At 33.0% G+C, this 16748-nt stretch overlaps 1 protein-coding gene across 1 annotated transcript in view; it reads right to left on the bottom strand.

Moving 5' to 3' along the window:
* The window catches only part of LOC128209001 (ankyrin repeat, SAM and basic leucine zipper domain-containing protein 1-like), a 181336-nt gene extending 165227 nt beyond the window's left edge, over positions 1–16109 (bottom strand). Inside the window, exon 1 of the mRNA XM_052912793.1 lies at positions 15983–16109. Coding sequence (XP_052768753.1) covers positions 15983–16077 — 95 coding nt within the window. The 5' untranslated portion in view covers positions 16078–16109. The remainder of the gene's footprint in view (positions 1–15982) is intronic.
* Between the last annotated feature and the right edge of the window lie 639 nt (positions 16110–16748).

Raw genomic sequence — 16748 nt, 5'->3', positions numbered from 1 at the left:
AAAATTATCATTCAATCGTAAATCAGTGTCCATTTAATGTATCGAAATGCGTTTTTTAATACCTAAAAAATATTAATATTTTATAGTGAATTGTAAACTCCGCTCATACTATGGACAGTTTTAAGAAACATTACACTGTGTTTAACTAAATGACCCAGCCATCATTATAACATTTGAAACCCCATCCGCCCTACAACCCCCGAAAAAGGCAAAGCATGTTCGCTATTATAATAAATTAGTTCACATAATAATGTCAAGTGGCATTGTCAATGTTTTGATAAACCGATTTCCAAATACACTCTTAACTCACAATATACAACATTACCTAGCTACCAATATTTTGCTCTGGAGTCTGGATTCCGATCTGGAAAAGCGTCGGCTTAGCAAACCTGAGCAAACACTTAAGCTCAAATAGTTCATCGTACAATCAAGAAACTCGGTTAAAAGTGATCAGAAATATTTCCGTCTATCACAGACACCCTCTCTTATTTAATGGTGAAGAGTGGCTCGCGTTGAAAAACACAAACTCTTATCTGAGTTTATCGATACAAAAGATAATGTAATCATAGTATTTAACACAAAGCCTTGTTTCCTTGGAAATGTGTGTCTAATGCTAGACTAATGCTTGATTTATCTCTCGTACATACTCGCACGTCTATTTGACTCTTAAAGAATGATATTGCATGGATCAAGCGGCTATATCTAATTTGCACATAACTCATATAAAGTATGCTAATTCTAAGTCCCAGTATATAGTTTTTAAGGTGTGAGTGTTTATCATTTTAGCCAAAGGTAACAACACTGTCACGTTGGCAATGTTCCACATCTTGATTAAATTTGTATGTTTCAATCTTCAAACACATCTTCAAAAGTAATATGCACAAAGATAACACTTCTTTCCCCTATACCTCCTGATATTCCAGCGCAGTTTGTGCCACATATCAAATATATTCCATAAAAGGCATCACCTCAGCTGGCATGATATCCAAAATGAAAAACCGAAAAGATAAATAAAACATCTTAAGTATAAATGTCCTTAAGATGTTTTATTTATCTTTTCGGTTTTTCATTTTGGATATTCAAATTGAAATAAGTATAAATGTCCTTATTTCAATTTGAATTTGTTTTCACTAAATCTCACACTGAAACAGCAAAAGCAGCTAAACATTAATTGATTATAAACTGAAAATATAATTTGGTGAACTAATCTTTGCGGCTAATAGAAGAAATTTAAAATATATATCGGAATATTAACTGTGATGATAGTTTGTCAACAAAAATCAAACTTAAACATAACACAATGATGGAGTCTACAATAACTTACCCGATGGTCGTATGTTTAACCAAGATCATGTTAAAGGTACAAGATAAATCTAACACTACGCGAGAGACATACGGCATCAGACGTAGCGTCTCAAGAAAATACACACAAAACAATATAATCAAATCATCGCTGTTAGTTAATGACGGAGAACCGCCTTGGCAATGCAAGTAAAAACTATGCAACAGCTCACTAGAAGCTTTCGAGGTGCCGAAAACTTTACCCCAACTTTTACCCTACGAATTGCAAATAGCATATGGACACAAAACAAATAATACCACCACTAAAGTCCCTCAGAAAACGATTCTATACTCATAGATATTAAAGTACCGCCTTTGAGCGCTCAATAACAGGAATGAAAATCACTCTGAAAATATTTGCCGATAAAGTACACCAAATACTTGTTACAAGGGCATCCACCCTAAATATATGTTGTTATCATCGCTGGCTACATATTTCAATGGAACGCACGAGCCGTTCAGAAAACGTATTTCGATGTTGTTCTTGAGACCATAGTAAGTGGTGATTTTTATTCAACAAACATTCATTAACTGGTCAATTGAGTTTCATGGGCTCGTATATTGATATTGATCCTAATTTAATCTACGAACAATGTAGCTTATCGTATTACTTGTTATTATGACTGACCAATGGAGAGAACGAAGTCAATAATGTATGACCATGAGATCGACGTAAGTCGCTTATTGAATACCACCCCTCGTTTGCAATTTCTCTATACATCTTAAATGTGTTTCAGATAACATTTCAACTTAAAAGACTGAATAAATGGACAAATCAAAGTTACGAGTTCATCGAAGCTGACTAGTTTCATGAAAACAATACGATGAGCTAAAATGTTGTCATCTGAATTAGACTGTAATCTCAACAATTCAATCAGGTCATGGAAAAGTATTTGTATTTTTTTACGACTTTATTAAATTGTGAAACATGGTGAATGTGAAACTAAACATACATTTGTCATCACAAATTGACAATGATATTATATTGAAGGACATGTAAAAACTCGAACAACGGATATGTAATTTTGACAGCCTAATTGGTCAATGCTAAGATTGCCGTTTCGATCTGTGGTCAGTATTGGGTGTCAGTTGTTGAGCGTTTTATAGCTTTTAAGTGTGTGTGTTTTTAGCATAAACTGGACTTGTCGCTGTAGTTTTTCGTTGCATCAGGTTCACATTTTTAAAATATCAAAGTTAGACCACCCGCTAGATAATATATACGTGCATTTTGTGGGAAGGAACAGTATAATGTATAGTAGTTATTATGTATTCCTATGTAAATGTGGAGTTGTGTTGAGTTAGTTAATGAACGTCACCTTGAAAAACTTTTTAAAATTAATGGAAAAAAAAGTTTTCTAGATAGTCTATGGAAATATGCTTGTTTATATATAGTTTCCATATAAAGTGTTATACTTGTTATGACTCTTGTTATTATGGCATGGGTTGATCACTTTGTGTGGCTATATCCTGTACAATTAGAGTTTTAGAATTTTTAGAAACATAACGGCACTGTGTATGATCGAACTGCCATTAAGGAGAAAGTTGATTGTCGACGTGGGCATATTTTGTCCTGATACTTAAACTAAACGGATGGTTAAACTGAACTTAAACTGAATGAACTTTTCAAATCAATCAAAAACAAGGAAGTAATTACTACTAAGTTTTCATAGACATAAATTATGAACTTCTCCAAATTTCAGTCGATTCCCAAATTGTTTCACGTCTGATGAATTCAATTAGTTTACATGTTCGTTTTTAAGAGATTGGCTCATGTTCTGCCACCAAAAATAAATTACCCGATAATGCATCTTAAAACAATTATATTCTAATTACTTTACTCTTTGATACCAAGATTGCAGAAAAAAACATAATTAAAGTGTAACGAAACATCCTGGTTTTCTATGATATGTGATAATTTTACTCTCGTCTTTTATCCTGCTATACGATTAACAATGTCATGCGATCATTATGGAAGTTCCTTGAATCGTGCAATTATTGTGAATATATGTTCAGGTTTTGTCCTTTTGATTTTCATAGTGACATTTAGTTAGCAAATGATTCAAAACTCAGACTTCGATTATAATACTTTTGCAATTTTCGTTTCATTTCCACCTCTTTATTGTAATTCTATCACATATTTTATGAGCTGTTTAAATACGGATCTATGTTTTGGTCCACGTAATGTTTAAAAGGGGATTTTATTTCTAGTTTTGTTTCAAAATGGACATGAACATTTCCCTTTAAGCATTGTGTAATAAAAGCAACAGTATATTACATGGAAATATCATGTGTATTTATTTTAATAAATGATAATAAAACTAAAGCTCTGAAAACGCCATGTTTCGAGGATCATTCTATAGGACAACGTCTCTATAAGCATTAAAGATAAAGTACCAGTGAACATTTGGCGCCAAACACTAAGCTATTTCAAATTCGGTTAAGTTTTCGTTCAGCACCATGACGCATAAGAGGACATCGAATCAAAATTGTGATAAATCTCTACGCCTTTAAGACTGTCTAGTTTTGTTTTAATTAAAACGGCAACTTGAATGCCTTATTGATACAACTATGACAGCTCGTAAAACTAGGTACCCCAGACCAAATGAGCAATACAGCGTGATAAAGAAGTGAGTATGTTATATATTATAATACGACATTTGATGTTTGTGATCACGAAAACATCCAATCTGATAAAAGCTATATTTCGCATGGTTAATTTTGTTTTTATAAAATAATGCAAAATGAACACAAGATATCAAGGATATTTGTTGATATCAGACTTAGGTCTTATTTTATTTCACGTATGTCATTGAAACAACATATTATCACGATTGGCTTGAAAAAATGAATGTTTGTTGCGTGTATAGAACACATATAGCAAGAAGACAAATGAATGGTATGCTGTAAAGCATACAGATAATGGTCGGAAAGTGAATAAATGAATTGAGTTTGTATAATGTAAAAGTAATGGTTTGTAAATAAACTTGTTGTGTGCATAGCGTAAAGTGTTTTCATCTTAAAATATCATGTCTGTAATATGATCATTACATTTGCGCCGTCTTAGTTATAATTTTGTGTACGAAATAATTAAAAATGTGTATTTCATGAAAATACATGTAAATGAAATCTGACAAAAATATATATCCATATGGATCTCTTCCTTGCAGGCAGACCATTCAGCAACATTAAAGAAATTGCAATAGGCTTTAAGTAGAAGTGTAAAATAAATATTTACAAGTTCACAGATTTTATATATGAAAGTACTTATTTTCAATAACCGTGGTCTTACTTAAATTACAATGCTATGGACTTGACTATACCCAAGTAATGAACACTTAAAACTTGTTACAAATTTATTTCATAACTCGCAATATTCGAAAACCAAACATCATGATACCGGCACAATTCACATACACTCTCCTGTCACCATTGGTTGTCATTTTCATACCAAAGGAGGTTTTATGTTATATTTGTGGGGAAAATGCTCATTAAACTTGGTGACATTTTCTAATGGTAGTTTCAAATTGTTGGAAAACAGTCATTTTAACGCATTTCCAACGCATGGCGATTCCACTGTTTCTGTTGCAGTCTGATTAACATTCAAATGTTCGCTATTGTGATCCACCAGGGAACGGTTTTGAAGTAGTTACTTTTATGATATGTTTTTATCATGTACATATTTGACGTAACTATGTTGTTTAATTCTTTATACTGTACGTTTAAATCTCAGTATAATGAGCATACAATATGAACACTGAACACTCTCTTATAACTGCTTTTATTGCAGATTATAACTAGGATTTATGTAATGCTCACAATAAAGATATGTACACGTCTTATTTTAAAGACCAATTAATGTTTTTATTTCGTGAATGTATGTATACTTCACTAATCTGTCACCATTCAAACATCAGAGCATCCTTGGTATCACAAAGAACTCTCTGTAACTGCATTCAGCAGAAGAAAGAGAGCTTACAAAATGGCAAAACACACGAACATCCCTTCGAACATGCATGGCCACCTACAAACACATACAAAATCAAACAAACGCAACTCGGTACAAGGACATTTCCTTTATTAAAGAGAAGCCATGGAATATCACTAATGCAGTACGGAATCTAAAGTTTACTCTAGATCCACATTATTCCAAAATTATGTACTAAAACGTTATTCGTCGAACTCATTAATACGCTGATTTAGTCTAGGATAATTTAACTATCGCAGATCAAGATGAACTAGAACGTTATCAAGAAGAAGCAGCTCGTATAATAATAGGAATGACTCTGTGTCTCTTCTACAAAACGAATATTTTAATGCACCATCATACCTTTCAAGTTGTGTGTCTTCATAAGTTACCTTATCTACCCCATACAGTCCCAGAATCTCTTCGCAGTTACGGAACTTCAATTGCAAATCGCAACATTTCTCACATTTTTTGTTGCCCGGCTAGCGCAGTGGTTAGCGCACTCGCTTCTCATCAAGGCGACCCTGGTTCGATCCCCGGCCTGGGCGCATGTGAATTTGGTGTGTGGTCACCAAGCCGGACAAGTGGGTTTTCTCCGGATACTCCGGTTTCCCCCACAACACAGACCACACTCTCGCGCAACATAGTGTCAACGAAAGAGACTTTGTACAAGCTATCACAACTTCCTTCACAATCGTTGTAAAATATATAATGGTCAAAGTATTATTTTTCGCAATTGTTTTCACCATCAACAATCGTTTGTGGAATGCGCTTCCGTCGCCCTCAAGATAATCTACATTACATTCCTTTTGCGTTTAACAAACATGCTGGTGAAGTACCTGCTCACTATTACCAGGAAATATGCCCATGCTCCACACACTATCAGAAGCAAAACTATCATGTTTAATCTGTCTGTATTCTTAATCATTGTTATTTTTCGTTTTATTTTTATATGCTCGTTTTATACAATTATATTATACCATTAACCTGCGCCGAGAATGAAAAAGCACGACAACATTTGAATGATAATGAACAGTTGAATAAACATTTAAACCAAGCGTGACTATATACTCTTTTTTAACTGCATGTTACAAGGGAATTTCTACTGATCTAATTACCAGACAAGTTCCAACATTCTTTATGTTCTTCTTTGGGTCAATTTATGACCATGTCTTTTCCTGAATACAACGCTGAACATTGCTCCAAGAGGAGTAGTCGGAAATTCTCCAAATATACTTTTATTGCTTTAATTAGCTAGGACTAAAATAAAAGTTTGTGATAGGTGTTTAAGTATCGGACATCATGAAATCAATTAACAACACATTACACATAGTAGATTGTGAACATCTGTTTCATTTTCTGCTAGTCTTCAACTTTCACTGATATGATTTATGACAGTCATGTATTTTAGACATGTTAAGTTATTGAACTATAATTATAAAATAAGTAATATTCAAAATAATAATCATGAAAAACAACAACATACTTTAAACATTCGTAAGGAAAACTTGTATAATGTTTCAACATCAAAATGAGTTACGACAATTCGTTATATGAAATCCGAACTGAAAGTTTTTGATTCGCCAATTAAGTCTATTCTCACAATATCAAAACGTTACCTAGCTACGAATATTTTGCACTGAAGTCTGGATTCCGACCCGGAAAAGCGTCGGCTTAGGCGACCCATGTAACCGTTTATACTCAAACGATTTATCTTACCACAAACAAACTCTGTTACCACAGCTTAAAATATTTTCGTCTTTTACAGACCCTCGGCTCTCATATAATAGTGGTGGCTGTCTGTCGTAGCCAAAACGTACAATCTCTACTATAAGTTTATCGATAGAAACGATCTTGATTTTAAGAGGTTTAAACACTTAATCATGTTTCCTAGGAAATTATTGTTCGCGAATACCTAAATTGGGATTGATCTCTCCTTAATACTCGCACGTCCACTTGAATCTGAAAGAACAATACCGTATGGATCAAGCGGCAAGAAGTGATTCGCCTTATAAATAGGAATCTGTATTCAATGTCGCATGATGTAATTATTGTGTTATTTTGTGTGTTATAGAAAATAGAATGGAAACCACATTGATAAACCCATTAGCCAGATAGTTAATACATATTTTCTATCAAGACCATGCAAACACACTACACTATAACCTAACAAATAAAACAAAACTATTATTGTACAGAGTATGTTGAGTGTTTAAGTTATTTCAGTCCATACTAGCATACTGCCGCACGCAATAACAGTGAACGTATGAACGTTGTTCTTGACAACATGTCGCCAACGTCTTATTGATGGCTTTCTAAATAATAATTCACGATCATCTTCTAAAACGGTTTTGCCAAAATTATGTTTAAAACAGACACATGAAATGCTCATTAACTTCTTAAAGCTGAATATATAAGGTCTGCTTTGACAGTACAATATTTCAAATCAATACCCAAGAACTATTAAATTAACTGACAGTCTGTTTTATTATAGAGATCAGACAAGAGTCTTCGTCAACATAAACACATTATGCCTACGACCGCTATTAATTTTTTCTAGTATAACTGCGTATTTCAAAAAGTTATCCTTTATGTACTTATTGTTTCCTTAATCAACATCGACTTTAAACCAGAAATTTCAGCAGTTATTTTGCACTTGCAATTATTATTGTAATTCCAACTTTATATGTAGTGTCTTTATTGATTGACTATTTATGTTATTTGTTTGACATAGATGGCTACATTGTGAATACGATTTGTATTGCATTTGTCTCCAGATGTAGTGTTATAATAGTTGATAATAATAATAATAATAATAATAATAATAATAATAATAATAATAATAATAATAATAATAATAATAGTAATGATATTATTAATAATAATAAAAGAACTCGATAAGAAAAAGAGTGTAAATACACTCATAAAACATCTTTATAGCTAATGCATGAACATCACCTATGTCTACGTACATCACATGTATGAATACACACAAGTTAAAACTAACCAATGATGCTCTGACATTGTTTTTAGTTTCTAACGACCTCTCCATACACCGTTTGAAGTATTTTACTGTTTTTCTAAACACTGTTTCTAACTACATGTGCCTCTATACACTGTTTAAAGGTTTCAAATACAGCCATACACTATTTTAAGTCTCCATACACAGGTTTAGATTAAAACTACATCTTAATGCTTTTTAAAGTTTCTGACTACATTAATACACTGTTTTGCGTTTCTAACTATCTATCAATAGACTATTTACAGTTTCATTATAGAACCATACCCTGCTTCAAGAGTTTTATTACTTCTCCACAAACTATTTACAGTACCTTACTACATCCATATGCTGTGTGAAGATTCCAACTTTACACATACGCTGTGGTAAAATTCAAACTTCATCCGTGCGCTGATTTCAGGTTTAAACTATTTCCATACACTGTTTTACTTTTGTTACTACCTCCACACTCTTCGCAGTTTCTATCAACCTATGAAGACGGTTTTACAGTTTATTACTACTTCAACATTCACTGATTATATTTTTTAACTTCATCCCCTTATACTATTTACATCTACCACTCCATAGACTGTTTTAAATTTTAAATATCCTCCGATTACTGCTATCAGTTTTTAATTACTTTTGTATACAATGTTATAGGTTTTAATTTGAAAACTTTTAAACCACCTACAAAACTGATCCGATTAACTACCTACATGGACTGTGTTCAGTTTCTAACTACCTCCTCATGCAAATAAATAGTGGTCATTCAAGTTGGGAAGTAATGCAACTTAAGACTGCTTTCACAAATTTCGATGGCGTGTTAATCTAAACTGTTTTGAAATAACAAAATCGATAATCCAAAATCTGCAAGAGCACGGCTAGCAACGAGGGTTAACTAACATGACCTCAGCAATAGTTATTATTCAGAGATCAACGTCCATGTATTTATATCCCACAGAGGTATTAATTAGTAACAATGCGTGTTTCACATGGTGGTGATATCAATTGATGTATAAGCCATTGTTTTAAATGTTAATGCAGGACGTAATTTACCACCTAGTAACCCCGACAAATATATTAGCTAAATATCAACTTCCATTTCGGTATAGTTTTGATAAACCAGAAAGTTATTAATTTAAGAGTTACAATGCGTGTTTCACACGGTGGTGGCTGAATGACTCTTTATAGGGATTTTCCTAGGCTTTCGAACTCCGACGTAATATTATTTATTTCACGCGGTTCGATAGTATAGTGTGAAATATTTGTCTATCGCATAACAAGAGGGGTTTTAGAGTAAAGTTTTGATTGCTCAGTCTGGCACGAGGATTTCATAATATCCTTTTTAAGCCGTTAAATGGTCATTCTACCAGTCGATTTAACGCTTTATACACCGTTAATTTAGTTTGCATTGAACATAATGTCGTAAGGGAATCATAAAACAAATCCAGACAAATGAATAAGGTTCAACATTCATACTTTGTGAGCCGACACTTTGCATATGAGTGATGTAAATGTCTCTGGTGTTTCCTGGCCGGTCAGTTGCACAATTTAGGACTTATGTAGCCGGTGATCTCTTCAGTGCTGAAGGTTGGTTATTTGTACATATACCCCTCATCGTTTATTGAATACAATAAGCTTGGTCGAACTTAAAAGCGTTGTGACATCATCATCTTAAAGAGCATTGTGCTTGGTATAAATCATTGCGTTTGGTCGATTCATGTCACTCCCTCATTGTAATGCTCATTGATATGAACTTACCACTTAAAGTCAAACTTAGTTATTTTAACAATATTATAAAGTCATACTATTGTAAAAAGGTCAATGTTTAATGCAACTGTGACCATTTTGATGAATTTCGATTTCTCTTAATATCGACTGCTTAACCTTTTTCCTACCGAGGGACGCCCCTCACTCACAGTTTTGATCGCCGATGACGTAGACTGTTTTTAATACGCAAGCTTATGGAAAAAAGTTCTCCAAAGTAAAAATTTACTCGTATTTCAGTTTAAACATTTGTAAACATTTGTCATTATACTTTGACATATGCCTAAATGCTTACAAAAACAACAACAATAACTTAATTTACAAACCTAAATTAATTGAATAGCGCATGATTTAATATGTCTAAATTAAATTAATGTTCACAAATGAACGGTATTCACCCATTATCACTTCCAGTGATCTACCTGGTTAGAGTGAGAATCACCAATCGTTGATTAAATTGGAGCTGTTCCAGATAGTTTATGGTGGATTATTTTAATAATAAATTTATTGTTATATGGAATTTCCGCAGTTCAATTCAATCAGTTTGAAACTATATTAACATATGATATACCATCGAATTTATGTTCGAGCATTTTGTTGTGGTTTAACCAATATGTATCAACATAAACATCAATTATTTGTTTAGGCAGCATAACACGAATTCCAAACATAGACACGTTATATATGAACAACATAATAAATATACGTAATGAAGAAAAACGCTTAAAAGCTCTTACTATGTCTCGCTTCTGTCATTTCATCCAGCTGCTCATAATAGTTTAAAGAATATTTACAGAATAAGTTATAATGAATATGATGAGGCAAATTTTGGTGAAGTTGATTATTTGATACTATGGAAATAATACGAGAGATGAGATTGTTAAAAGATAGTTTCACGATCGAGGACATATTTGAATGATCGGATGAAGTAGATACGCTGCCAGCCCTTCTATTTGATGTTCATGCCATGAGCAGTTGATAGAAAGTGAGACACCAAATATTTGTGATTTGTAACTTCTGTTATTTGCTCGTTATTCATTCAAATAGTTGGATGCACCGGTCTATTTGTTTTCTTTCGTTATGATCTTGTATGAAAGCAAATGTCCGAGCAATCAGCTTTAATAAAAAGTTTGAAAAGTAGGATGACCGTTTTCCGAACAAATCTATATTGACTTCAAATAAATCATTTTGTATATGCAATCATGTTTGATATAAACCGTTATCAATGAAATAATTTGCTGTTTCAATAGTGAGGTAAGTCTCTACAGTTGATTGTAAAAGTAACTGTAATGGTATCATTTTCAATTCTTAGTTTGCAGTGAAATTATCACATTCATATTTTCACAACTGCTATGATAATGATAGTGATTTTGTTAAGGAAAAGGGGAAATTGAGCGCTGAATAAACGGGGGTGTTTCGACCGTTAAATAATTCTTTACGTTATCATTATTTAAACGGAAGATATATTCAAGTAAAGACAATATTTTTAAAAACAAAATTAAGGTAAACGAATTCGTGGAATGAAACGGCATCGCAGCCTTATTGTTTAATATAAGACGAACGGATGTATGCTCGTTCTATATATCATGCCGTATACCGTGGGAGTCGAAATTTCAAAGATAGGCTTTAATAAAAGCAGACCATACGGAAGTCAAAAGTATTTTAATGCCTCCATAAATACTGTTTTTTAATCCAGCGCACATCTCCACAACCACTTTCAAGGAATTGCTCAAGTCAAACTTAATAGAACTCTTTTCGCGATAATAACACAATTGACATTACAAGGCCCAGTTTAAGGCACAAGGGCAAAGCCAAACTAACACTGAATGCAAGACACAGAACGAGCAAAACTACGCAGAAATACCACATACATACCACATTCACACTACATACAAAACACCACATACATACCACATACAATGAAATGTTGAACAAGATTTCAACGATTAAATTGCTCAGATTTATCGTTACAACGTCGTTTGGAAAGATGGTCTTTTACATGTATCTGGTTTGTGATTGTTGTTTTTTGTATTCGATCTCTCGAGCGTTTAGTACCCCGTGCCATAAAACGGGGTTTATGTTTAAACTTTCACATAAAAATGTACTATCTTTAACTCAATTAAATATATTTCGAGCATTTCCATAATAAAAAATAAGTCTAGTAGGAAAAATAAAGTTGATACAAAACGGAATCAATTGTAAGCATGTTCTCTTTAATGTACAAATGAATTTGTTTGAGCAGGTCTATGTAATATATTTGCTATCTGATATAGTCATGCTGAATGCTGGGTTATTTAAGATCATCAAAGATAAATAAGAAAAATACATTAAGTACAAGTTGCAAACATAAGATTAAATGACATATATTAATAAAGCCTGGTTTTGAAAAAAGCATAACATCAGTTTGATTTGTTAATCAAAACTCTCCATTTAAATTGGTTATTCAATACAACGTATGTCACCATCTTGAAGGGAGAAACCAAAGGTTCTCTGGGCCCGCTTTTACATTCTAAAGAAATCTTAAAAGAACGTGTAAAAGTTACCGTATTTCTGAATTTAACAACCATTGGTTCATGTGTTACTTTACACAGAAAAACAATTACGGAGAAAAAAATATCTTTAACTCGTTTCTGAAACGTTTTATTATCTCTGCGGTCGCATCCCACAAACTATTAAGATATTTATATATGGGCCCGCAGTGCCATTGTGTGATAACAACCCAAGAACATTATTTCCTACAATAGTGGTATCACTCAATGCCATCGGGCAGCCTTTATTGACTTGTGTAAATATAGTTTGATTGTCTTAAACTGGAAATTCGATCAATCATTCATACACATGTTACTTTACATTGTAACACAACTTCGGTAACAAAAAACTTTTACTCTTTCCTAAAACGTTGTATCATCACTGCGCTCTACTCCCGCAGGATATTCATCACGGATTATTGCCCCTAAAAAAGGTACACTGAAGCCCTATCTTAACTTTAAGAAATTCTTAATCAGAGCTTTCGGTATTTTAATATCTTTATTAAACTATTACGATATTTATATATGGGCATGCAGGTAATAACGAGGAGGCATATAATTGCCTATATAACATTCTTTACTGTTAAAGTGGTATCAATCAATGCCAACGCGCAAACATTTATTGGCTAGTAAAGTCAAGTTTTTATTTGCTCCGCTGAAAGCCGGAGATTCGATTTTTTATTGCTTTTAAAGTTTAAACCAGAGAACCCGTTGTGCAGAGTTTGAAAACTATGTAGACTTTCTATTTTCGATTATGTTTCATCTTGGGTGATTAAGGGGTGACCTCATGTTTTGGCGCAGTTTAGTGTAAGTGTCAATGGAAAACTGACGGCAAACTATATCTTTTTGAAAGGAAGATGAACAGAAGACGTATTATTGATAAACCAAGTTGGTTTGTTTCTGTTTAGATAGTATTTTAAACATGTCTACGATCATCAACACCACTGAATATACAGTAACAGTAACTGTAACATTAAGGAATCGGAAAAATACTAATATTTATATGAAAAACTTCAGAAACAACCCCAGTAGCCAAAAGGTTAAATATAAACCCCGTTTAAAGGCACAGGGTAAACGCTAAAGACATAGAACACAAAAAATATGGAACAATAGCACAAAACTCCACAAACAACACAATGCATAAATACTATATAAAAACTAGATGTGTTTATCAAGGTTTGCTAGTTACCGCCTTGGAACTGTCAGTAAAATGTAAATTTACTGGGGGTTTTAACAAGTTTGTGTGCACAACCTCAATCTTATTACTCTTATAAAGCAAGTCTGGTTTGGTTTTGGTATTTGCAGGAAATGAATTACTACCAATTGTAATTGAAGAAAAAAGGAGATGGATGTTTCTCTAGGAAGGTTTGCTATCGTTAACCTTGTACTTTTGCGAAACATGATGATGCTATGCACGTGCGGAAGGTCGTTGGGCCAGATAATGACAATGGACAAAATGATCCAAGCTTTGCTGGGCAGAATCTGATAATAATACTGGACGAGTGAGAATGATTTTTGAAACATATAAAGTGATACTCAATACAGTATCATGTGTATAAGTACGTATAAATGTTTACATATATAGCACTGTCGCAAACTATAGGCAAATAATGACCAAACTCTTTCGTCTCATGCATAAAATGAACTATATGGATGTGTATTTTAAAAACATTTATTCGTCGTCAAGCATTGTTATTTTTGTATCTTAATCACACTAAATAATAACATATTACATACAACTTCATGTTTTAATTATTTCTCAACATGGCTAAGAAGATAATTATCTAGCATCATATATGTCTGTTGGTGAGTCCATCCTCAATGTTTATATATTGAGTAATACTTTTTATTATAAACTTAACTATAAGAACAGCCGTTTTATTGAAACTTTTATGTGTAGTTTAGTTAAAATTACATAATAATAATGTAATCCTTGTATATATTTTATATACAATATAACCATATATATCATGGAGGAACATAAATGTGTTCAAATTCTTTAATTGAAGTATTGAATCTTCCATCTTGGTACTTATCAAGATGTCCTGTCTCTTTCAAAACCACACATTATAGTCCTACATTACTCATATAGTGGAAAATTGTAATCTAAGCCTGTTTAAAGGAAGTGCTAATAAAATATTGCGTATTTATAGTCTTTTTTAATGAAATACTAAAATAAGGGATTTGAATAAACACATGTAATGAACACTTAAAACTCATTATATATTGTATTTCTTAATTAACAACGCTGATACGCTACCACATCTAATTGTTATTCTACATTCGCTGGCCGTTATTGCGTTTGCAATGGTATTATTTTGTGTCTAGCCCCTTAAATCTGACCAGTTATTGGTTGGCCTCCCACGATACCCATTTTCACTGTTTCTGTTGCAGTTTCATAAGGCTTTACCTTGCAAGGTAAGTTCTATATCGTATTCACATGTTTGCTACATATCTGTCGATACTTCACTGCTTGATAATGTTTCTTCAATTGATTCCTTTCATAGTGCAGCAATCATGAACAACTTACCCTAGATGATAATGGCTGGTATAATTACAAGGCTAGTTCCAGAATCCTTTTATGTTCTATTTTGCTTAATTTCTGTCCATGTCCTTTCCTGTTTACAATGGTAAAAGTTGCTCGAACAGGAGTAATTGGTACTTCTTTAAGACCTTTTTTGCGTTAGTAGCTAAGACAAGGACCACCGTTTGTGTTTTATTCATCTTGTGTAGAAGTCACATATTACAAGTGGTATATGCAGTGTGTTCTGTCTCTTGTTTTTACATTTTTTTGTAAGATGAAATTATTATTGTAATACTATAAACCTGTTAAGTTTTTTCACAAAATTAGTTTTAATAAGCGTGTAAAGAAAATAAGTCCAGATAATGATATTGAAAAATACATTGAGGGGCGTTCACTATATATTGCAACTGCTGTTTGTTTTTCCGTATGACTGAATTTATATGAATTCTAAGAAGGAAATCTTTAGAAATGGTATTTGTGTTACGTAACATTATAATATTCCATGTACCTTTGTCAATAATTGATGGCTTTATAAAATTTTGAATTGGATATGCTCGGGTATACGTCCAAATAATGGGTTAATTTTAATTTAGTGTTAATTGTAGGAGTATATTTAGGTTAACGTATCTAGTATGTAATGATATAGTTCTTAAATCAGTATTATGTTATTTGTGTCCAAAGTAGATTTATGTAATAAACAACCCTAAAGCAGTAAAAAGGAAATAGTGAATTGCGGTGAGTGCTAATAAAACATGGTGTTAAAAGATTAAACATTGCATAATGTAGTGCTAAACCACTAATGCATTATTGTGTAAAGACAATTCGTCAATAGTCTATAACCTCACAACATCCAAGATTACCTTGCTACGCTTATTTTGCACTGGAGTCTGGATTTCGATCCGGAAAAGCGTCTGCCTAGCCGACTCGCGCAGCCGTTTAAGCTCAAATAGTTCATCGTAAGACAAACAAACTTTGTTGACACTGTCAAAAGTATTTCCGTCTTTCACAGACACTCGACGTTCATTTTATAGTAGAAAATGGATCGCGACGCAAAAAAACACACTGACACTCTATCATAAGTTTATCGATACAAAAGACATGCTTATTATAGTAGTTAACACATCGCTATGTTTCCTTGAAATATGTTTCCAATGCTTCACTTATTCGTGATTTATCTCTCATACATACTCGCACGTCCACTTGATTCTGAAAAGGCGATAGTGTATGGAACGGGTGATCGATTTGAATGATATATAGATGATGTTTCTTAGTCTCAGTGTGCAATTAGTGTGTTTAGAATCTCACTATTATTAAACGAGAGCAGCACAACTGACACGATGGCAATGTTCATATATTGTCCTCCAACACAAAAGTAAAAACTGCATGCTTTAAAAATGCACAATGACTACACCTTTCCTAATACCTCTATCATTCCAGCGTGCTTTCAGTCTCACATCAAAATGGTTTTCTTTTAAGCTTCCTGTTGGCACGATAATTAAGAGAAGAAAATCATCATAAATGTCATACTTGAGCTCTATTTTTTTATTTTTGTCACGAAAACTTATTCTCCTCTGACAGCAGAAGCGGCTCAACTGATAAAGCATACCAAAAGTTTTGACAAGCATT

This window comes from Mya arenaria, chromosome 11 (assembly GCF_026914265.1).
Source record: "Mya arenaria isolate MELC-2E11 chromosome 11, ASM2691426v1".
In the NCBI taxonomy this organism is placed as follows: Eukaryota; Metazoa; Mollusca; class Bivalvia; order Myida; family Myidae; genus Mya; species Mya arenaria.
This window is presented reverse-complemented; position numbering and strand designations above follow the sequence as displayed.